This window comes from Nansenia antarctica (genome assembly GCF_963989245.1).
Source record: "Nansenia antarctica genome assembly, chromosome: 14".
Classification (NCBI taxonomy): domain Eukaryota; kingdom Metazoa; phylum Chordata; class Actinopteri; order Argentiniformes; family Microstomatidae; genus Nansenia; species Nansenia antarctica.
Window position 1 is genome coordinate 12,168,326 of NC_137684.1, and position 23,133 is coordinate 12,191,458.

At 43.3% G+C, this 23,133-nt stretch overlaps 1 protein-coding gene across 1 annotated transcript in view; it reads left to right on the plus strand.

Moving 5' to 3' along the window:
- Positions 1-203: 203 nt before the first annotated feature.
- Positions 204-23,133, plus strand: part of ppp1r37 (protein phosphatase 1, regulatory subunit 37) — a 62,959-nt gene continuing 40,029 nt past the window's right edge. The window contains exon 1 of the mRNA XM_080544584.1: positions 204-1,593. Coding sequence (XP_080400710.1) covers positions 843-1,593 — 751 coding nt within the window. The 5' untranslated portion in view covers positions 204-842. The remainder of the gene's footprint in view (positions 1,594-23,133) is intronic.

A 23,133-nucleotide genomic window follows, 5' to 3' on the forward strand; every position in this document is an offset into this window, starting at 1 on the left:
ACTTTCAGCTAGCTAACGTAATGGAGGCACCGTGAGGACTTGAGAGGACCAGGTAATCTAGTCTCCCAAAACAATATAGGAACATCTGCTTCCATATCCGCTTCAATAACACCGACTAACCCTACGAACACAGACAGCTGCTGTTGTTAAACAAGTTAGCCCAGGCAAGTGTTACTGGCGAGGTAAGGTAACAGCTGGGGGTAAACAGGGTTCAGTTATTGTGTCTTGGTTGAAGAGGATTAAACTGTCGTCATCTCTGAGCTGATTCGTGGCCGATGATTCGTTCATCAGAGTCGTTTGACAGAGGTTAAGTGCCTTGCTCAAAGGGCACATGCAGCTGAGGTGTGTCCACGTCTCCTGACAACCGTTCATCACTCAAGTTCCTGGACAGGTGATAGTAGAAACTTCAGATAACAAAGAAGTATCATAATATCATCTTCGCCTCATAATTATCGATATTTAATAAAGTGATCATGTTTGGGTTAGCGTGCAGTCAGCTGTCAAATCATTCGTCTGAAGGATTCTGTGCAATTTATCATGTGATGTAAAATCAAGCATGCACTTGTGTAGTCTCATTGTTGACATTTCGCATAAACATTACTTTTTTTGTCATTAACACCTTTGGAGAAAGCACTTATTTTAGCTAATTATTTCCCGGCATTAAAGATTAGAAAGATGGGCATCTAATTGTCAATCAGTGTCTACATCACGTCTAGACTGAATACACTGAATCCTCGGGGCATCACATCTGTCAAGTCAAGCTAGTTGAATACTCTTGACATTGTGACAAGTTTCTTGCCCCTGACACAATCAATTGTCTGTATTGCACTGGAAATGAAAATATGAATATCGAAGAGCAAGCTCTAGATTTGTGCAATGTCAAAACAACAAAGAACAATGTCGACGATAATACCACCAACAACTCGGAAGAGATCATACCCCGCATCTCGGAACTGATGGACGGAGACTCGGGCAAACAAGGCATTGGCTCAGAGGCCGCCGACAACTCCTCGCTCGCCAGACTCACTGACAACCCCCGAGGAGACAAGGACAACCGGCAGGCTAAGGACACACTGGAGATCGATGAGGTGAATGGCAATAAGAACAACAGTGTCCCCGACACCTCCGAGGTCGTCAGCTCCTCTGACTCAAATGTTTCTATCGACGACCGACGTGAGGCGGACAGTATCAAGGACACAGAACCTCTGGGCCTTGTGTTTACTATCGGGGAAGGGAACGATGGCGGTGATATGGACATCGGTGTGGATTTGAGCCTAGATGAAAGTGGCGTATTGGAGTCTGAATCATCGACAGAACAGGGGCCGTCCCTGGCGGAGGAGACGTCCTCCTCGAGCGGTACCAATTCCGATTCCGTAACCCTGGACGTTGTCTCGGATAAGGATGGAGAGAAGGAACTCTCAGAACCCAGGCAGGAGAGCTTGCCTCAGGGCTCTTTCCAGGAAGAGGCCCCCCTCTCCCCTACCCTGGAGGAGGCAGATGATAAACACAAACCAGGGGCCAAGAGGGTGACTTTTCCCTCAGATGAGGATATAGTCTCTGGAGCGATGGAGCCCAAGGACCCCTGGAGACATGGTAATTTCTAATTTTCGCATTATATTATGACATGATTGTTTTATGTACTTTTTTTTATCTTGATGAAGGCTTGGTTGGGATGGTGTCTGTTGCCGTGGTGTGACTTCAAGCTGGGGATGCTACCCTACACTTCTCCACGTTGGTGTCACCTGTCTCTGCACTGTGCACCCCTGTCGTCATCTCCAGCAGGCCCACTCAACATGTCCAGTTGTGTCTCAGGCATATCTCATGCATGTTGTTTTGTGTCCCCAACATAGTAATGGTCGGTTAGACCTTGGATACAGTAGGGTTGCGATACAGTGAAGGGGGTCGGATTCAGTTATTCACTGCCTCTAATAGCATGCTTTTTAAAGTTTTGCTTAGACATCTCTGACCCCGAAAACTCGTGTGTGTCTAGTTTTTCTCAACGTGAAAGCTTTGTCTGGGCTGTGAGACTAACATAATGACAGGGCTGACATACATTATGTCCGTTGTAAAATGGCAGTGTGGTAAAGGGTTCAATATTCTCAATCAGCCGCTGAAAGCCAACATCCCCCACAACAGAGAAGGGCTGGTCATCTAGGGCAATGAATTCCATAACTTTCTCAGAGATGCTTTTAGCTTTGGCACTGTCCTACATGAATTTATTTGTCATTCTCGAATGCTTGGGCTTCCGAGGGAGTCTGGTTGGTTGGGGGGGGGGGGGGAGTTTCTTTTTAGCTGCTGCTGCTGTTTTGAGGTACTTTGCATGTTTCTTGGTATGTCGTCCTTTCAGGTGATTGTTATGTTGAGATTCTTTACCGAAATGCCTCGTCTTGATATTTCAGTAGAACATTCAGTGAGGAAAATAAGTATTCAACACATCAACAATGTTTAAATTCGACATATTTCCAGGTCTTTATGGAGCTCTGCTTGAGTGGTCCTTGGCTCTTGGGTTACTCTTCTGACTAACTTTCTGACTGCCTGGTCATGGTCGACTGATGTTCCTTCCACTTGCGGATAATGGCCCCAATGGTGCTTATAGGAACATTTTGGAGTTGAGAAATCTGTTGGTAACGAGTGCCATTACTATGCTGCTTAACATTCTTGTAAATGGACTGACTTATTTAGCGCCTTTTTCCAAAGAGCTTTACAATAGCCTCTCATTTCATCCAGTCACACACCAATGGCGGCAAGCTACCATGCAGGGCGCCGGCCTGCTCATTTGGAGCAATTTGGGGTTCAGTGTCTTGCCCAAGGACACTTCGACACGTGGCCAGCCGGGGTTCGAACCGCTGATCTAACGACCATGCGATCATTAGACACCGGCTCTACCTCTTGTGCCACAGCCGCCCCACGCCCCATCTTGTTGCAAAGGAGAGCTCTTTGCATCTACCCATCATGAGATGTTTCTTGCAGGAAAGCTTGGTGACAAACGATTTGTTCATTCAGAGGTGGGAAACCCTTCTTCAAAGAGGAAGTGGAAGTACTTACTCACCAATATGCACCAACCCTGCTGATTCTAATTAGCACAGGTGGGAGAACTCATTAGTGGCATATGCTGGTTTAGTGTTTTGTCTTACTGTGTTAAATACGTTGTTTGTGTGTCATTCCATAGCTGGATTGGAATGTTACAGTTTCTTTATCTGTGTAGTTCTATTGAGTTAGCCTAATACCAATGTCTGGTCTAAACACCATGTGAATAGCTGCAATGGAAACATGTTGAATTAAGAACTTCCCCCACTGTAAGTCACAAATGAAATGACCACGCACGATTGTGTACATTTTTGCCAATATCGACTGAAAGCGATTACTGGCGGATTAATTGGTGCATCCCTAGTTTAGGCCTGTTTTCTCATTTACCACAACACCCACTTTTGTCACAGTGTTCATCATAATAATAGCCTAAATATATTGTATTTTTAAAGTGATCCAAAAACCCACAAACTGTCTTTTAATAGTGAAAAGTGTGACAACAAGGGACCCACAACCTGGGTCTGTATGTTTTAAACCCTGTTTTATTTATTATCTGTTAGTCCTTGAAAAGTTCCCTACCAGGTAAAAAGGAATTTCATCCATTAGACATCTCTTGGTGTCTTTCCTCATTTAGCACAACCAGACACTCCTCAAAGGTGTGCCATTTTAGTTGGGCACTGTTTGCCAAGTGCAAACGCCCTTGTAGTAAGATCATGTTGGTTGTGGCTCGCAGTATGGCTCTACATCCCTGTTTGAAGTTACTATGGCCACAAAGAAATTATCAGTTTATTTAAGTTTCAAAGGTCCAACTGATGTCTGGGAAATCACATGATGCCTGATAGGCTAATGTTATTTAGGGCAAAGATATGGCTGATATCTTTATGCCATATCTTTGCCCTAAATAACATTAGCCTATCAGCCATCATGTGATTTCACAGACATTAGTCGGACCTTTGAAACTTTCTTCTTGGCCATAGTAGCTTGTATATCTTTATCAGTACAATACTGCAATTCCAGAGCAACAGAATGAACCTGGGACTAAATGTTCAATGTTTCAAACGATAAAAAATAACAAAACATTGTCAGCAAAGTTTAATAATCCGTACAACTCTGTGCACATGGCCTACTTCTAACAGAAACACATCAGATTTGGAAGAAAAAAAAGTGTATCCTGTACACACAGTCACCCAATCTGCTCATAGTTTTCTTGAGATGGCCTCTGCAAAATGAAAACATTCTTTGTCTGCAACTGATATGGCTGAAAACATCATAAAAACCAGCCTTAGGGACACTACACCACGTGTCTGCTCTTTTGAAGATACATCTTGTGATGCCCTTTTTGTAGAAGTGTGCAACATGTATGCCACCATTCACTATGTAAATGATCATGGAAGTTTCATATTTGTGTGATTTGCTGGACTTGCTTTCCCCACTGTACACAACAACAATGAAGTCCATTTATTAGCGCATGAGATGGAGATGTTGATGCAGTGTTTGATGAGGAGGAGGATGGTGCAGGTGGTTATAACTACTACTATATTTTAGGGATGCACGATATTATCGGCACCGATATTTATCGGCCCGATAATGGGAAATTAATGTGTATCGGTTTTTATCGGTTTTATAAAATTGTAGCCGATATTGAGCCGATTTTTTTTTTCTTTTTTTTTTCCCCCTAGCACCAGGGGAGCCACCCCTCCCAAATGTCGTTGTTTGGTACCTGTACTATAGCAATGACAATAAAGACCATTCATTCATTCATTCATTCATTCATAATATGAAGCCGGAAATATTTCTGCTTCCGGTTTCCGCGCGCATGCTGCTGCGCCTGCGTACAGGCACGCAGTGTATAGACGAGAGCGAAACATGAGAGCTTCCCCGGTGTGTCTGACATTCTGCAGAGTTTCTGAGGCAGATAGTGCATTTGCAATTTGCAACACATGTTCGACAAAAGTTCGGAGAGGAGGGCAAAGGTCTACGAGTTACAACACAACGAATCTCATAAGTCACCTTAAGATTCACCATTGCAAGCACGCTGTATGGAAGGAATATCAAGCAGAAGGTAGCCTAGCCGCGGTGCCTATTGAACACGCATTTGAATTGTATTCAGTTTGTATATTAGGGAACACCAATGGAAAACGTGTCTATTATTTAGGTGAGAATGTGAATGTAGGCTATACAAGACAAGTTGTTTACAAGGAAAACATGTTTTTCCATGTCAGTGCAATTTATTTTGAATTCTTATGCAAAACGTTTGATGGGCTTTATCACAACCTACCTCATCCTCATGTACTAAAAGTAGCATAGCCCAGCCCTTTTCAGTTGCTTTATTAAGCATACTAGTGTAGCCTACTATGTGCCTTGTATCATTCTGTTTATCTGCAGACTAAGCAGCCATTTGGCACTAGTTTCTGTACAAGTTCTATACAACTTTTGGTTCTTTAAAAGTCTTTATTTTTGTATTGACTGATGCACAAGGTGCACTTTATTTTTGACACTTTTTTGATCTAATTACTCTTAGGTGAGCCTTTTTTGTTTTCATAAAAGGAGGCCAGATCTTGGCTAAAAAAAGCATTGTGCACTGTATAACAGATTCTGTTTGTTAGAGGAAATAATAAATGAACATTTGAAGACTCAGAAGTGTTCTCTTTGTTGTGTTAACAATAGTGATGTAAGTTAGATTTGGTGAGATCACTATGGAATATTAAATCATCAATCTTTGCTCACTACATAGCCTTTCTTACCTTCAGGTGTGCATGAACTACAGGTTATCAACTGTGAAATGATATCTGAATGGTCTTTATTGTCATTGATATAGTACAGGTACCAAACAACGAAATTTGGGAGGGGGAGCTCCCCTGGTGCTAGGAAAGAAAAAATAAAATAATAATAATAATATCGGTATCGGTTATCGGCCACGAGAAGCGGGTAAATATCGGTATCGGTTAGGGATGCTCCGATTTATCGGCCACCGATTTAAATCGGCCGATTTCACTCCAAATGACTCGATCGGTGATCGGCAAAAATGGCCGATCGCAAAAAACGATATTTTTTCTTCTTTTTCTTTTTCTTTTTTTTCCTGGGGAAGACAGATAACTGAACAGAAAACATAGGAGGACGTAACAGTATGTAAAACATGAAGGCCACGTTTATGATGTCTTTTATACAGCCATATCGACTGACTTGGGCTTCAGGCCCTAACTGGGTGATAGGCCAGACCTTTACTATGCCATAAAAATGGGTCTGCGTTTGCTTGGTGCCTAATGGATCAAAACTTTTGTCTAAAAAGCAAAAAATATGTAGGCTATCCAGTCAGTAGGCCTACAGTTATGTATTTTTTTTAAAATCGGTATCGGTATCGGTTGATCTTGAGGAAAGAAATCGGTGATCGGTATCGGCCCCAAAAATCCAGATCGGAGCATCCCTAGTATCGGTATCGGTTGGGAAAAATGCATATCGTGCATCCCTACTATATTTCCCACAGTTGTTTGGCCATCCCTGTGGAAGAACCCTTTTGGAACCCTTTCCGCTCGACATAGAACCCAAGAACATTCTACTGGGAACCTAAAAGGGTTCTCCCACAGGGACATCCAAATAACTCTTTTAGGTTTTGTACAACCTGTACTACAATAGGTGAATGTAGCCAAATTAATTTTAGTAGGCCTAATTCTGTTGCAGATTGAATTTGGTTAGGCCTATTCTGTTACCGGTTTGTAATTATAATTATAATTACATTTTCATGTCCTCCAGTTAGGGGAAGTTTGGGGCAGAAAAAGGGACTGCAGATTATGTGAGCAACGCTATCCGAAATAACTTACATTTTAAAATCATGGAGAGAGCTGTGGAACGTCTGAAAATAAATTTGCTTAAGCAAGCCCACTAATGCTAGTTACTTGGCTAGCTATATTTTTTAGATAAGATGGTGGTATCCTAGTTAGACTGTTTAGCTAGCTGGAGACATGAGAAACTTACTATCCACCCAAAAAATGTCTCTAGTAGTAGTGTATTAGCTATATTCCGAATGTTGTTTTTATCAGTGAAAATACTTTTGTAAGACTAGGCAACGTGAGTGACATATTTAATTTACTGCCATGAACTTTCTTTAAATTCCTTAATGCCAACCTCCATTTTCCTTTTTTAAGTCAATGTAAAACCAATGGGTTTTAATGAATACATGACTGCACATTTGAATGTTTGTTTCAAGTGTTTCACCTTTGAAGGTGTAAGAACAGTGTTCCAAAAATGGCATCTTTTGGTCACGGCAGACCTCAAATGTTAAAATGTGCCCCTTCAAGTGTAAAAGTATCATGCGTATCAAAAAACTGAAGACAAGCAACTTAGACGTTAGACTTATCTGCATATTATAAAGTTGAAATGGTATGTTTATCATAAAAGCTCTAGGAGGAGGAAAAAAACAACAAACAGCAGTGTGTGCAAGCGCATGAAAGAAATGAGCCTTTTAGCATGAGCGTGAGGAGCGGTGGAGAGCAGGCCGTGAGGTCTATGTGGCAGTCTCATTGACAACACGCCCAAGGCCTGACTTGGTACCAGATCTGTGCTTACTGACTGACCCCTGAAGTTTGATTGCTGAGAAGTTTTGTGGCTGTGGACCAAAGTATGACCTGTTAACTGTTGGTGTTGAGCCTGGGCATGCCGTGCAGGCGTGCATGTGTGCGTCCTGCTGTGCACTGCTGTGTGGGGTCGTGAACCCTGCCCTTTAAATGTTTGTCTGTCTGAACTTTTTTTTTATTGTAGCCAGTACACCCAGAGGCATCCATTTTGATGTTCACAGGGGGAAAAGCTGCAGCGCCTATTGGGAAGACGATCTCTGATCTGTTGATTTAGTCTTTAGCTAAGCAGCGTTTGTAACAAAAATAGGTGGATGACAATACCGAAACAGGCCTAATTAAGATGACTAACAGCAAAAAGACTATTGTATTCTTCTGCCATTCCCACACCCAAAGGTGTTCAGGCCTAGACTAGGATTACGTACATTGTTTGTACTTGTGCATTTTTTTTGCCTCAGGGAAAATGGTGCTGGGCTGCCCAGTGCCTCTCTCTCTCTCTGCCAACCACGATGGCTAGCTGCCTTCACAAAAAAGCCTCCATCTCTCTTATCGGTTTTAAAGAGGGCTGGTTGACACTGCCCAAAAAATGCCCACTCACTTATAAATAGACAGAGCCATGTGGGGGAGTCAGTTTAGGCACAATGTTAGCCCATGCAACCACACAATCCCTCCCTGTGTCTGACAATGTCTTTTCTACAGAGTCTGTCATTGCTGCGCAAATGCTTTGTGTGAGTGATGCTGTTTTAATATCTACACTATTGTGCTTATCAATCATCACATTTTATGACCAATTAAGATGTGATATTGACGCTTGCTTGGCCTAGCCTAAATGTGACATTCTTCCTCAGGTATCTATAGGTTAAGGTTTCTGTTGAATGAACTAATTGTTATGCCAGATGATATGAAAGCTTTTTTATGTTAGTAAAAAGATTTTCCTATTTGAGTGATTTTCTTCTTCAAATTTCCTCACACAGGGAATCGAATCGGCTCTAGGCAGTGAGAGAAACAGAAAGGTGGCCATTTGAGCCTCTCTGCCAAGTGCTCTGTTAATTATTGACAAGGGCGCTAGCTCCAAATGAGCTCTGAATGTTTTCATAATCACATTCCTGGTCTCGGCGCACTTGAGCCCCGCTTGGGCCACATCATCGTTGGCGAGTCCACGTTTGATAGCAGCCATTTCTTATCACCAGTTATCTGGGAAGAAGGGCCCCGTCAGGTGCTGCAAACAGGCCCCTGGGTGTGGAAGGGTTTGGGAGGAGAGATCCACATCTTTGAAATGGGAAGATAGCAATCAGGCTGGGTCAGAAAGTATTGGATGCGTTATCCGTTATGTCTTCTTTTTTTTATTTATAATTAGTTTTAATCCCTACCACACATGTCCACACTCTCTGATTGGTGGACATGAAAAAAAAAGATAGACTCCTGCATTCAGGTATTTATTGTACTTGGTAGTATGGTATGTAATATAGGCATACAAAATAGACTTATAGTGAGTTAAGATGAACCCATCTTAAAAATAAGGCGTTCATCTGAGTTTGAATAGGCTACTGTAACACTGATATTGAGGAAATGAGGCATTGAGTAGGCTGAGTATAGGCTACTGTCATATAGAGTTTAGAGTCTAGTTTTACAGACAAATGCATTGTTTTTACAGACCTTGTGAGGCTGCATCTGGTCTAGACGTGTGTAGTGTCGTTCTCACGCCTTTTTTGGAGGTCCAGAGAACGTTGTAGCTGATCTGGCTTGTACTGGACCTGGACAGAGCCATGGGAGAACCTGCTCACAGAACCAGTTCAGAGTTAATAACCTGCTGCTACATTTGTTATGGCCCATTAGTTGTGATTTGTGTTAATTCATTCAGGTGTTTTAGCATCATTTCAAGATTTGATCTATTATTTGTGGTTGGAACAATTAGTAGTCACATCCCATTGAGTCCTTTGGCCTAGGCAAGGCAAGTTTATTTGTATAGCACATTTCATACAACAGGGACAATTCAAAGTGCTTTACATACATTATTTGAAAATGCAGCATAGTAAGAAAATAAAAGTTGCAATGAATAAAAGCAAATATAAGAAGTAAATAGATAAAACATTTAATAATGCAATAGTAATAAAAAGACATTGAGTGTGTGTTTAATCATAACTGCCGCAAAACATGAAGGTTTTTAGCTTAGTTTTAAATATTTTAATGTTTTGGGCCTGTTTGATTTCTTCAGGAGAGTTTGTTCCAGGAGCATGCAGCAGCGTGACTGAAAGCTGCTGCACCGTGTTTTGTTTTTACTAGGGATGTCCCGATCCCACTTTTTCACTACCGATACCGATACCGATACCTGGGCTTCGGGTATCGGCGATACCGATACCGATCCGATATTTGTATAAATTTTTTGACCCCTGAATTTTTTTTTTTTTTTTTTTTTTCCTAACACCAGGGGAGCCACCCCTCCTAAATTTCGTTGTTTGGTACCTGTACTGTAGCAATGACAATAAAGACCATTCATTCATTCATTCATTCAAATACCTCCCCAGTATATAGTCCACACCAACAACAGTTAAATTAAAGACTGCCAGCCTTTATTAAAGCAACAAAAATAGTACTCTGCAGTACTCAGTGACCACCTCTCTTAAAACGACATGGACTTTGCTTTTGTTAATTTTCCATTCGAGCAGCATCTCCTCCATGGCTGCCTTAATGGAATCCCCAGTGTGTGAGCCACGGAACTCACGGGCATGCAGCACCGCTTTCTTGAAAGTAAAATCAGAGTCTATCCAGTGTGCTGTGAGACTCAACAACGACATTGAACACACGTCTGAGCTCCAAATGTCCGTTGTGAAGCTAATAGCATCGACATTCTCCAATAGTTTGGCGAGGAACTCACACACTTCATTGTGCATTTTCGGGATGGCATTTTCGGTTATATAATGCCGACTGGGCAAAGTATAACGCGGCTCTAGGTGTTCAATTAAACTCCGAAACCCCACATTCTCTACCACCGAAAGTGGTTGGTCGTCGAGCACAATAAACCGAACCAATTTCTCCGTTATTGCTTTTGCAATTTTGCTGTCTGGGGGGAGTTTCTCTCGCATCTCGCCAATGTTATGTTCAATAACGGAGTCGAACTCAGAGCTTGTAGTCGGAGCTGGCAACTCCATTTAATCAAACACGAGTGTAACACAAAACGTAATACGGCACATGTCGTAAATAGGGTTGGGTATCGTTTGGGTTTTATCCGGTACCGGTACCTAACCGATACTTTAAAAACGGTACCGGTACCAAAACGGTACTTAATTCGGTACTTTTGATTTTTTTAAATGACATATATATATATATATATATATATATATATATAATAATAACACGGTCGACAACATTAAACAGCTTTTCACTTTTTTATTGCTGAGGCACAATATATATTAGTTAAATATACACTCAAATTAAAATAAATGAAAATAAAACTCCTGCTGACTGAGGCACAATATACATATTATATATATAATATTACAGTTAAATATACACTCAAATAAAAAATAAATAAAAATAAAACTCCCACCTCAGCAATTCTTTTGCAAAAAGATCAGCATATTTGCCTTCTCTGGCAAAATACGACACCTCTCTTGACTTTTTTATTGTCATTTTGACTTTTGTTTTGTTTTGACATAATTGTCTAATGGCACAGAAAGTAAACAAATATTGTTTTCACGTCACTTTACCTGAAACTGAACGACACAGCGCGGAGCGAATTCCCTGGTAAAACGTTTCTCTCCCCCCGCTGTCAACGGGAGTCGTCAACCAGGAAGCGGTGCTGAGAGAGCAAGACACGGATCTACCGGCATTTGACTGCCGCTGGACTGAGGAACACCATAGGCACAGCACATCGCCATAATAGCGATAAAGTGCGAATGATTTTAAGCATTTTGAGCACTTCGCGTTGTTTTCGTCGAGTCGGGTGAAATGCAGCCACACTTTAGAACGCTGCTTCATTAGGGCCTTCGGCATTCTCGGTGACCTCGTAGCTAGGCTAGCTAGCGAAATTCGATAATATTATTATGATTATGATGATGATAATAATAATAATAATAATACAATAATACAATCACTAACTATATTACTACACTTAGTACTATAAACTCACTCTTCTTAAGTTCTCAACACAACTGCTCACCTCACTACCACGACACGCACTGATTGGAAATGTAACAGGCGATGTCACGTCACGACTCAAGTCACGTGTGGTTGACTGTTGCATGACACCGGACACCAGGGGATTTTTTTTTTTTTGAAAAGTACCGAAATGAGGTACCGAAATCTCCTTTGCGATTCGGTACGGGTACATACCGAATGTAAAGTAACCGGTACCTACCGGTACCGATTTTCGGTACCCAACCCTAGTCGTAAAGCCCAAACTGTCGTAAACACAGACGTAACACAGACGCGGATCGGGCACGCGGATCGGAGCCTTTTTTTTTTCTGGTCCGATCTCCGATCCAGCATTCAGGACCAATATCGGGTCGATATCCGATCTCAGTATCGGATCGGGACATCCCTAGTTTTTACTCTTGGAATGATTAGCTGACTAGCCTCAGCTGACCTTAGGGACCTTGCGGGAATATAGGGTGGGAGGAGATCTGATATGTATTTTGGTCCAAGACCATTTTGTGATTTGTATGAAGCCTAGGCTGTAATGTCCATACATTGCCCCTCTTATGAATAAAGTTCTCAACTATTCCATTGATAAGACGCAAAAAAAGGTGTGTGGGAGGGTAACAGCACTCAGTTTGAGCGGTCTGTCTGACTTGCACAAGGTGCTCTTCTTACACTGGGTCTCTGATGTTCTCAGGAGGAGTGACGTTCTCATCCTCAGGAAGGCCCAGAGCCGCTTATGGGACACTTTTCTCCCCCCTCTAGCATTGACTTCCTTTACCCCCCTGTCCACGGGCGGGCTGGCAGCTGTCATGTGTGAATGACGTTGCTGTCACCCTCTGTAGCACAGTGGTGTGAAATGGCAGAGATGAGAATGGAGGGGTGGAGGGGGAGGGGGGCTATTTTAGACACTAGCGTTCCGATGTGAAGTAGCTAGCCACAGGTCTGGCCTGTCTCCCCATATTTGGAGCATATCATGACATTGACATTGTTCACTTCTTCTTTTAGTGCTTAAAACTCCAGATCAGCCATTTGAAGCGTCTACGGCAATATTCCCAGTGCCATCTGTCATTTTGACAGAGAAAAATGGGATGACACTTAACTTTCGGTTTTGCGAACAAGACACACAGGCTGGGTTCTAATCATGTACGCCGGGAGGGATCCATCACTGTTCTCTGTGATCTCATCTGGGCAGTTAAACTTCCAATAAGTGCTGAGTCTCCAAAGAGCGTCTGCCTCCCATTACAGCTGGGCCACTATGACAATGAAGCCAAGAAACACTACGTCAAAATAAATTGTGTAACGTTACGTATTCTCTGTTGATATTTGCGGTATTGCGCCCTCTTTTCACTGCAATAACAATGATCTTGAAACTTGCAAAGGACCTGTGTGGTTACAGTCGTTGTTTACATTTTTTTACATTTTTAGCATTTAGCAGACGCCTTATTCCAAAGCGACTTACAATCAATACATGTACATTACAATACACAGACTAAGCAAGTGAATCATCAATCCACCAGTCGTAGCCGGAAGAGTAATTCAGCTCAGGCCAGGGGCCATTGGCAGTCTCTGTGATAGAAGAAAAACTAATAAAAAATTTATATAGACACTGGAGAAACAGAGAACCAGTACAAGGGGGGCAGTAGAAGTCATAGGGGACACAGTAAAGGGGAAAAGCGGGTGTCTCAGGAGACGCAGTGCTGGTGGGTAGTAGATGTCTCAGGAGTAGCAGTTAAGGTGTAACCTGAAGAGATGGGTCTTCAGTCTAAACTAGGGATGCACGATATGCATTTTTCCCAACCGATACCGATACCGATATTTACCCGCTTCTCGTGGCCGATAACCGATACCGATACCGATATTATTATTATTATTTTCTTTTTTCTTTTTTCTAAACTTTTCTTCTAAAATCGTAGCAAGGGCTATCCGCCACTAATGTAAAAATTCCTGGAGGAAACACTGATTACCAAACCTTTCTGCCCACGAAGGCTTCCAGCACTGAGAAATGCTCGCATTCTCCCGGCATGTTTTCTATTTCATGCTGTCGTCTTCATTTCACACTGCCGTGTGTAGTTTGTTTTATTTAAATGGTAAATGGACTGCACTTATATAGCACCTTATTCCAAAGCGCTTTACAACGGCCTCTCATTCACCCATTCACACACACATTCACACACCAATGGCGGCAAGCTACCATGCAAGGCGCTGGCCCGCTCATTGGGAGCAATTTGGGGTTCAGTGTCTTGCCCAAGGACACCTCGACATGTGGCCAGCCGGGGTTTGAACCGCCGATCTGCCGACCTTGCGATCATTAGACGCCGACTATACCTCCTGCGCCACAGCCGCCCCACGGTGACCATAATTGCGGTTCGCACTAGAACTCGCGGTAAGATACGTGGTCGCTGTACCGTTGTAGCATTAGCGTTATGTTCATAGATTTTGTTGTGGCCGAGCCCCGCGGTTCAATGAATATAGGGGAAACACTGGATGTGATGAAGTAATATCTTGAATATGAAAAAGGTTGACACCAGGCCCAACCCAAATTCACGCATATGCCTTCTATTCGCAAATTTTATCAAGAGGAACTCGTTCTCGTTTTGACCATCACACAATGGTAACAATTCATCCATGACATCACAAAGGCAGGACGCATCTGTCCTGTTGTAGAAGATTATTACCACCAGAGTGGTATGACCTAGGTATTAAGCAGCTTTTCAGTCAGAGCTTAAAAAAAAAAAACACAACCCTTTCTTTCCTCCCTTCCCCACTGCCTTGCCCGGTTCAGTCTGTAGCTAACACATGCTCTTCCTCTGGGACCCAAGTCCCACATGAGGTACACAGATGACTCTGCAGGCCGCGGCTACTGCAGGTCGGGTGTGTATCTCGAGTGGCTGTGCTGAGACTGCTAACCCCTGGCCTCGGTCCCAGTCTCCTTGGCCGTGTAGAATTAGAATGACCGGAAATTCGTTCCATCCAATCCTACAGCGTGACGACAGAATGCGGCGTGTGTGTTAGAACGTAGATAAAGGAACAGGAAGGAGTTTTGGGAGAATTTGATGAGCGTTGTGGAAATGATGATATGGCCCTCTGAACCTCCGACCACAGGGCAGCTTTACATGATTAGATTGTCTGTTCTACTCATTCTAACGAGCTCTCTCCCTCTCCCTTCTGCCCAGAGACAGTCTCTCTCTCTGAGCAAGTGTTGAAGTGTCTCCACACTCCTCCTGTCCCTCCCCCTCCCCCTGTCGTCGTGGTGAAGAGAGAACGCTGAGTGCCAATGGCCGCTGTGTGTTTGCACTTTGTTCCCTGTCAACGAGGGAGAGAGAGAAGGGAGGAATAGAGATTGACACACCCTCCCTGAGAGAAATTGGGTCAGATGGAATGCATTCGGATGCATTCTGAAGAATGTTGTTAGTTTGCTTTGCGTTTGCTGTGGTGATGTGTGCCGTGAGCTTTAATTCTCAAATGCTAATAGATGTAGCCTACAAACTGTCATTCAGCAGCTCAGAAAGATCAGGTGAGGTGAGGTGAGGTGACTTAGTTGAGGTAAAGTACATCGAGGTGTGATACAGGCCTATAGCCATGGGTACTGACCCTCTTTATTTTAGTGGACAGTCCACATTAGGGAACATGTTGGCCATGTTCAGGTGGGATCTAATTCATGTTGGTTATAATTAGGGTTAGACGGTTTTACGGTTAAACCGAAAACCGCGGTTTCTAAAAATAGCGAAACCGTCAAAAAACCTGATTTTTGTAAACAATAAACAGCCTAATTTGTCAGTAAATTAACTGTCTAAAAAGACGTGTCACATGGTGTTTTCGACATGAATGTATTGTAGTATAATAGGGCCCCAGTTATTTTCGTTAACGGTTTCTTGGTTTCAAAAATGTTAAACCGTCCATCCCTAGTTATGACATGACAATTGGAGAATTTGCCATTTAGCAGACGCTTTTAATCCAAAGCGATGTACAATTACGAATTACAGGGACATTCCCCCTGGAGTAACTGTGGGCTAAGTACCTTACTCAAGGGCACACTAGTAGTGGTGTGGTTTCAGGCGGGATTTGAACTCACAATCTTCCGATGACCTCACTAGTATCAACTCACCATCCACTAGACCACAACTACATCGAGTTGGAACAGAATGTCGAGGTCATGGGGTCATGTCAAGTCACTTCAGGAAGTCTCCCCCTAATATAGGATGTAATAGGATCTGAGAGGACGGAGGCCATAGGTAAGCCAGTCCCTGAGCAGACCCAAGGCGGCTTGTAAGGTATGCCGATCGTTGAATGGGAAACAACCCATAAGACTGGCTTCTCTGCCCTGTATCCCTGCCCCACCTAGACCCGTAAACAACCAACAGCCAGGCGGGTTCGGCCTGTTTCACCACCAGGGATCACTTTAATGGCCTGTAATTATCAGAGTTCTCTTTTGTGTGTGTTCAGTGGATAAGCTGACTCGCAGGGTAGACCCCAGGGTACGGAAGGATGGTGAGGGGGGGGGGGGGTGTGAGAAAGTATGCTGTTTCCTGTTAACCTAGCCACTGGATCTGTACTTCTCAGCTTGGTCCCATTGGACATACGGCGGGGGGGGGGGGGGGGTCTCAAATGAATTAGCCTGTCACCTGCATGCACTACCTGCTAGATCTCTCAATTAGCTCAGGATTCCCTTTTCCTTTCGTCTACATAAGACACGCAATGACGAAAATAACATTCTTAGACTGGAGAGTCTTGGGACGCGCCACTTCATTCCAAACCGGTTTGGAATTTTACAGGTGCATGCGATTGCACTGCTAGCAACAGATTTTCAGGCCGTTGACTTTAGATTTGCATAATTGCCATCTCCTCATGGATATGGTTAAGAGAGATGCATCCCGCTTAAAGTATTGCCAGCATTACGGTGCACAGTTGGTGGTTTGGGGGCAATTAAAAATGGTGGAAACCTTCCTCTCTCCCTTCCCTCCCTGGCTGGCTACGGTGCCTTAGGAAAGCATTAGTGTTGTTCCGATACCATTTTTTGATCCCGATACCGATACCGATACCTGACCGTGCAGTACTTGCCGATACCGAGTACCGATCCGATACCACGGCGTTTGAAAAAACAAAACAAAAAAACATGTTTTTTGAGCCGCATACTCACCTCGATGTAAAATGATTGCTAACACTTAGTCTGGCACTGCTCAAAACCTTTGTAAAACAGGAAAAAATACCAACAGAGAGTGAATACTATAGAACTTTTTTTTATTGTCTACCTGGTATGGTGACAAGAAAATCAACCCCTTATAAAACCTGAAATGTGGCTCTCACAGATGCCAATCAGTGCAATATCCATTTAAGATATAAAACAGTCGTAGTAGTAGTGCAACAGCAAGTGAACATTTACAAACAAAATAACTTTAGTACTTAAAAAAAAAAAAAAAAAAAAAATCGGATTTTTTTTTTTGTTAGTACTCGCCGATACCGATACCAGCATTTTTGTGCGTATCGGTGGCCATGCCGATACTAGTATCGGTATCGGAACAACACTAGAAAGCATACAACTGAATCCTACACCACACCCTCTGAGTGTCTCCTGTGTGCGCTCTGCCCTCCTCCTTTTTTCCCATGTTTATTTTTCCTCTTCTCCACCCATCCTTTACGCGTGCCTGCATATATCTGTTCTTCTGTCTCCACCCCCTCTCTCTCTCTCTCTCTCTCTCTCTCTCTCTTTCTCTCTCTCTCTCTCTCTCTCTCTCTCTCTCTCTCTCTCTCTCTCTTTCTCTCTCTCGGTCTCTGTCTCTGTCTCTGTCTCTGTCTCTGTCTCTCTCTGTCTCTCTCTCTCTCTCTCTCTCTCTCTCTCTCTCTCTCTCTCTCTCTCTCTGCTACCCTATCAGAATCCAAAAGGGTTTGACTGTATTATTTGTAAACAGTGTATTGTAAACAAACTCTGTATAACTTCAGAACATGGTAAAACTCTGGTTTTGATCTGGGATCAGTCCTGGCATCAGTAGCTGAGTCTATAAAATTGAGAGTGGTTACATTTCTCCAGCCCCGCCCCGCTGCTGTGTACCAACATGTGGCGCGCAGACCGTTTTATTGTTGTTTGAATCCCAGATTTCCCTTTTTTTTTTTTTTTAAACTAGGCTACATTTCAATTCACATAGCTAAGCTAAGCTCTCCCCTCTGCCCTCAATCACTCTCATTTAGAAAACCAGAGTGGACTTGACAGGTGTAATCAGTAGCACCCTAGATTTGGGGCGGCTGTGGCGGTGGTGGGTAGAGTCGGTGTCTAATGATCACAAGGTTGGCAGATCGGCGACGTCGAAGTGTCCTTGGGCAAGACAGAGGGATACAGTGAGGGTCAATGCTTCCATCCTCAACATTTCAAAGACGGCGGTTCATAAGAACAAGGTCAAGCAGCAGACATTGGGGACAACTGACTGGGTTGTTAGTTAGTTAGTTGTTAGTTGGCCCATCAGAGACCCAGATGTATATGCACAAGAACTGGAAAGAGAGTTTTTCGAACTCACAGAACCCACAGAAACACACACTGAAACAAACACACACTGAAACACACACACTGAAACACACACACAGAAACACACACTGAAACACACACTGAAACACACACAGAAACAAACACACACACTGAAACAAACACACACTGAAACAAACACACACTGAAACACACACTGAAACACACACACACTGAAACAAACACACACTGAAACACACACTGAAACACACACACACTGAAACAAACACACACTGAAACAAACACACACTGAAACACACACTGAAACACACACTGAAACACACACAGAAACACACACAGAAACACACACTGAAACACACACTGAAACACACACACAGAAACACACACACAGAAACACACACTGAAACAAACACACACATCAAACTCTCATCTTCTTCATTCTTGCCCATTTATATCCGTGACACTTCAATTTGTGTGTATTGAATTTAAATCAGCGAGCTGAGCTCTGTTGTCGTATTCTAGTGATTACTGGACTAGGAGGCTCAGAGGCCCTCCGTTTAACTAACTGCTGCTGCCTCCGAGCCCTGTGGAGGCCAGCCAGAAACAACCATCATCAGGCAGCAGCATGGAGAGCGTTGAGCTACTGCTCCACTGAGTCAGCCAGCACAGGTTCACTCCACTCTAATATCATTTTGTTCATGCCTCACCTCGCCTTGCCTCGTGACACCCTCCTCACCCCTTCATGCCTCACCTCGCCTTGCCTCGTGACACCCTCCTCACCCCTGGCCTGCGTTCTCTTTGTCTTAACGTGTAACCTAAGCAGGGACCGGCCGCGCTGAGGGTTATCTTGAGACAGCCATTATACAGCCTAGTAAGTGATTTGAGTCTAGCTTTTACCTTGTGTTACTGGTAATAATAATAATAATAATAATAATAATATCTTAGCGCCTTTATATAGGGATGCTCCGATTTATCGGCCACCGATTTAAATCGGCCGATTTCACTCCAAATGACTCGATCGGTGATCGGTAAAAATGGCCGATCGCAAAAACCGTTTTTTTTTTTTTTTTTTTTTTCTCCCCCTGGGGAAGACAGATAACTGAACAGAAAACATAGGAGGACGTAACAGTATGTAAACCATGAAGGCCACGTTTATGATGTCTTTTATACAGCCATATCGACTGACTTGGGCTTCAGGCCCTAACTGGGTGATAGGCCAGACTTTTACTATGCCATAAAAATCTGCGTTTGCTTGGTGCCTAATGGATCAAAACTTTTGTCTAAAAAGCAAAAAATATGTAGGCTATCCAGTCAGTAGGCCTACAGTTATGTATTTTTTTAAAAATCGGTATCGGTATCGGTTGATCTTGAGGAAAAAAATCGGTGATCGGTATCGGCCCCAAAAATCCAGATCGGAGCATCCCTACCTTTATATATATATCTTATATAGCGCCTTTCTCAAACCCAAGGACGCGTAACAGATTTCATAGACAGACATTCAGACAGACAGAACAGAAAAACAAAGCAAAGAAACAAAGACAACGAGAGTGACAAAACTAGACTGGGGGCCAAAGGCCTTAGAGAACAGGTGGGTTTTGAGGGCAGATTTAAAAGTGTCCAGGGTAGGGGTAAGTAGTGGTAGTTGTGCGTTAGCTGTTTTGGGTAAACTATTAGTTTGGGGGTAAACTTACCCTGCGCCGATTAGAGATGCTCCGATCAGGGTTTTTGGTGCCGATCACCGATCACCGATCACTGGAATCAGTGATCTGCCGATCCGATATCACCAATCACCGATCACAGCGTCGAAAATGGCAATTGAAGCATTCTATTTATTGTGTAGCATTATTTATGTTTTTAATTATTCTTAACACCATTGACATTGTATATTAAGTATTCAAATGAAATTAGGAGATGAGAAAGTATCATGAATTGACAACCATCTGTTTTATTGAATTCACAACCACCTGTAGCTTACTTCAGGAAAAACAAATAAAATGTGAAAATAAAAATCATAATAAATAAAATGTACACTGTCACATCAAATGTGCAACATTCCACTCGAATGAGAGGAACTAGGGGCTCTTAGAGAACTTGGAGCTTATACTGTAGCTTTCCTGAGGAACAATAAACATACCCAAACTAAACTGCAACATAAACAGGCTATAGCCAAATATAAAATACTGTTTCAAGTCAGTCAGTTTCAAGTCATATTTAGGAGGAGATAAGACAGCAAGTCAGCAATAATCAATAAAACAAAAAAACAAAACATTTCACCTAAGGAGATTTCAGACTCAAACCTTACTTCTGATTAAGCAGCATCACTGTCAGATTAGCCTTGAGAAATACAAGCATCTCAGCGTTTTTGGCACTCAGCCTGTTCCTCTTATCATCTCAAATATGTCCTGCTATGCTGAAAAGTCGCTCGCTATCTACACTTGTGCAAGGTGCACAGAGAAAGACCTAAAACTCTCGCGCTAATAGTTGTTGTTGCTATGGACCTTAGTCTAGCTTAGTGACTTCCTGCTCGCGGGGTCACATGACGTCGCTGAACACTACCTACACTACGCTCGTGAAGTCGCGCTGGAACTCTGACCAGCACTCGTGGAACACCTCTCGTCCAATCAAAGCACTCGGTCCCTTTATGACGTCGAGCCCAGTGTGCGCTTCGGCGCTCTCGGAGCGAATCGACGAACGCAGCAAATGCCGTATGATATTCGTGGTATTGAAAGTCCTTGCGTGCGTTCCTCCGCGAGGAATTTCTTTTGCGCAGACATTACAAACTGCATATTTGTTGTCTCTTTCCGACACTGTGTAATATTTCCAGACTGGCGACGCCATTTTGTTAACTGATCGGTCGTGTTTGATCGGCCGTTTTGAGAACTCCGATCAAAACCGATCAAGGCCATATCGGCCGATACCGATCGGCGCCGATCAGATCGGAGCATCACTAGCGCCGATGCAGGACAGCTGTGAAAGGAGACTGACCAGGCAATCCATGGAATTACACATGGTCTCGACCAGGGTAATTGCCTGAGCGGATTTCCCTGGTCAGTCGCATTCAGATATACGCCGACACAAGAAATTGCATGGAATCTATGTGTGCAAACAGCAAAATGGACAGCCCCTGCCTACCTGCAGGCAATGGTCACCCCCCAAACATCAGCCCATTCACTCCGCTCCTCCACCTCTGCTGGCAGATAGGGCTGCAACGATTAGTTGACATAATCGACGACGGCGATTACAAAAATTCGTCGACGTGGAATTTTAGTGTCGACTAATCGTATTAAAAAATAAAATAGAAAATAAAGTTTTTTTTTTTTTTTCTTTTTTTTTTTAAGGGAGCCATGCAAGAATCAGCTGGGTAAGTTTTAGCTAACGTTGTTAGCCAACTGGCTAACGTTATATTGTTAGGGTCGTAATGTTTATGTTAGCTTTACTGTTACATGTTGGAAAACAACGTCTCATGGACAGGGCTGTACATGCTATGAGCGTTTGTGCTATTAATTTATTTGCCCTGTGGCACGCGTGTGACAGACAGAGGCGCTTGTATGTAACGTTACGTAGCAGGGGTTTTCCATGTTGAAGCCAGGAGAACGCGAGATGAAATGAAGTGAGGGGTGGTCGCTATTAAAATACCAGGTAGTCATGGTGGATGATCATGAATGATGCTTGATAAGTGAATGCTATTTAAATTATGTTGAGTCCACCAGCGAGCTGTCTGTAAGATAAACAGCGCCAAGCGTAGCCTACTAACGTGAGCTGTCTGTAGTCTAGCCAGCAATGCTAGCTAGCCAATCAACTAGCTCTGTGAGCAGCTGTAGCTTGGCGTAACGTTAGGTTAGATAGCTAGTTAAGCCGGATTTATGCTTCTGCGTCGCCATTTACGCGCAGCGAAAAGCCACACGACTAATCGAAAAAATATTCGACAGATTAGTCGACTACCAAAATAATCGTTAGTTGCAGCCCTACTGGCAGACTGGTCCCACCACCACTACGCCAAAACGGCAGTCACCCTGCCCGGTCACGTCTCTTCACTATACCGGCTCCTCGCTGGTGGAATGAGCTTCCCACGGCTGTCAGAACTGCAGAGTCAGTCTCCATCTCCCACAGCTCACTCGTGTATTTACCTCAGGTTACACCTTAACTGCTCCTCCTGAGACATCTACTACCCCCCCCCCCCCGCACTGTGTCTCCTGAGACACCTGCTTCCCCCTATACTGTGTCTCCTAAGAGTTCTACTTCCCCCCCCTTGTACTGTTTCTCCTGTTTAAAAAATTATAATATTTCGTCTATCACGACGACTGCCAATGGCCCCTGGCCTGAGCAAGATTACCGTATTTTCCGGACTATAAGTCGCACCCGAGTATAAGTCGCAGCAGGCCAAAAATGGGCCATGAAGAGGAAAAAACCACATATAAGTCGCACTGGACTATAAGTCGCATGGTTCAAGGGAACGGGCTTGGCGGAATCAGCGGGGAAAGAAGACCCTGTTGAGCTTGACTCTAGTCTGGCACTGTGAAGAGACATGAGAGGATTTGTAAGCCCAGGAAGGACATAATTCACGTTGAAACTTCTTCTGAAAGGTTAAGGAATACTTGTATTATCGAGTGTAAAGTCCGCTAGCTAGCGCGGGGCTAACAACATGGCGTCGCGGAGGAAAAATGAAACTTTGAACAGCCTCTAAAAGGTAATAAATGACTTTAATATCGTTTCGAACGTCCATAACATTGTGTATAAGGTCCATAACATCATGTTTAATGTCCACATTGTCGTGTTTAATGTCCACATTGTCGAGTATAATGGCTATTCTATCGCGTATGAAGCGCTACCGGAAGTAGCAAAATGCTACTCGCGGGTACAACATTGCAACGTTAAACAGCCTCTGGAAGGAATAAATGACTTTAATATCGTTTCTAACGTCCATAA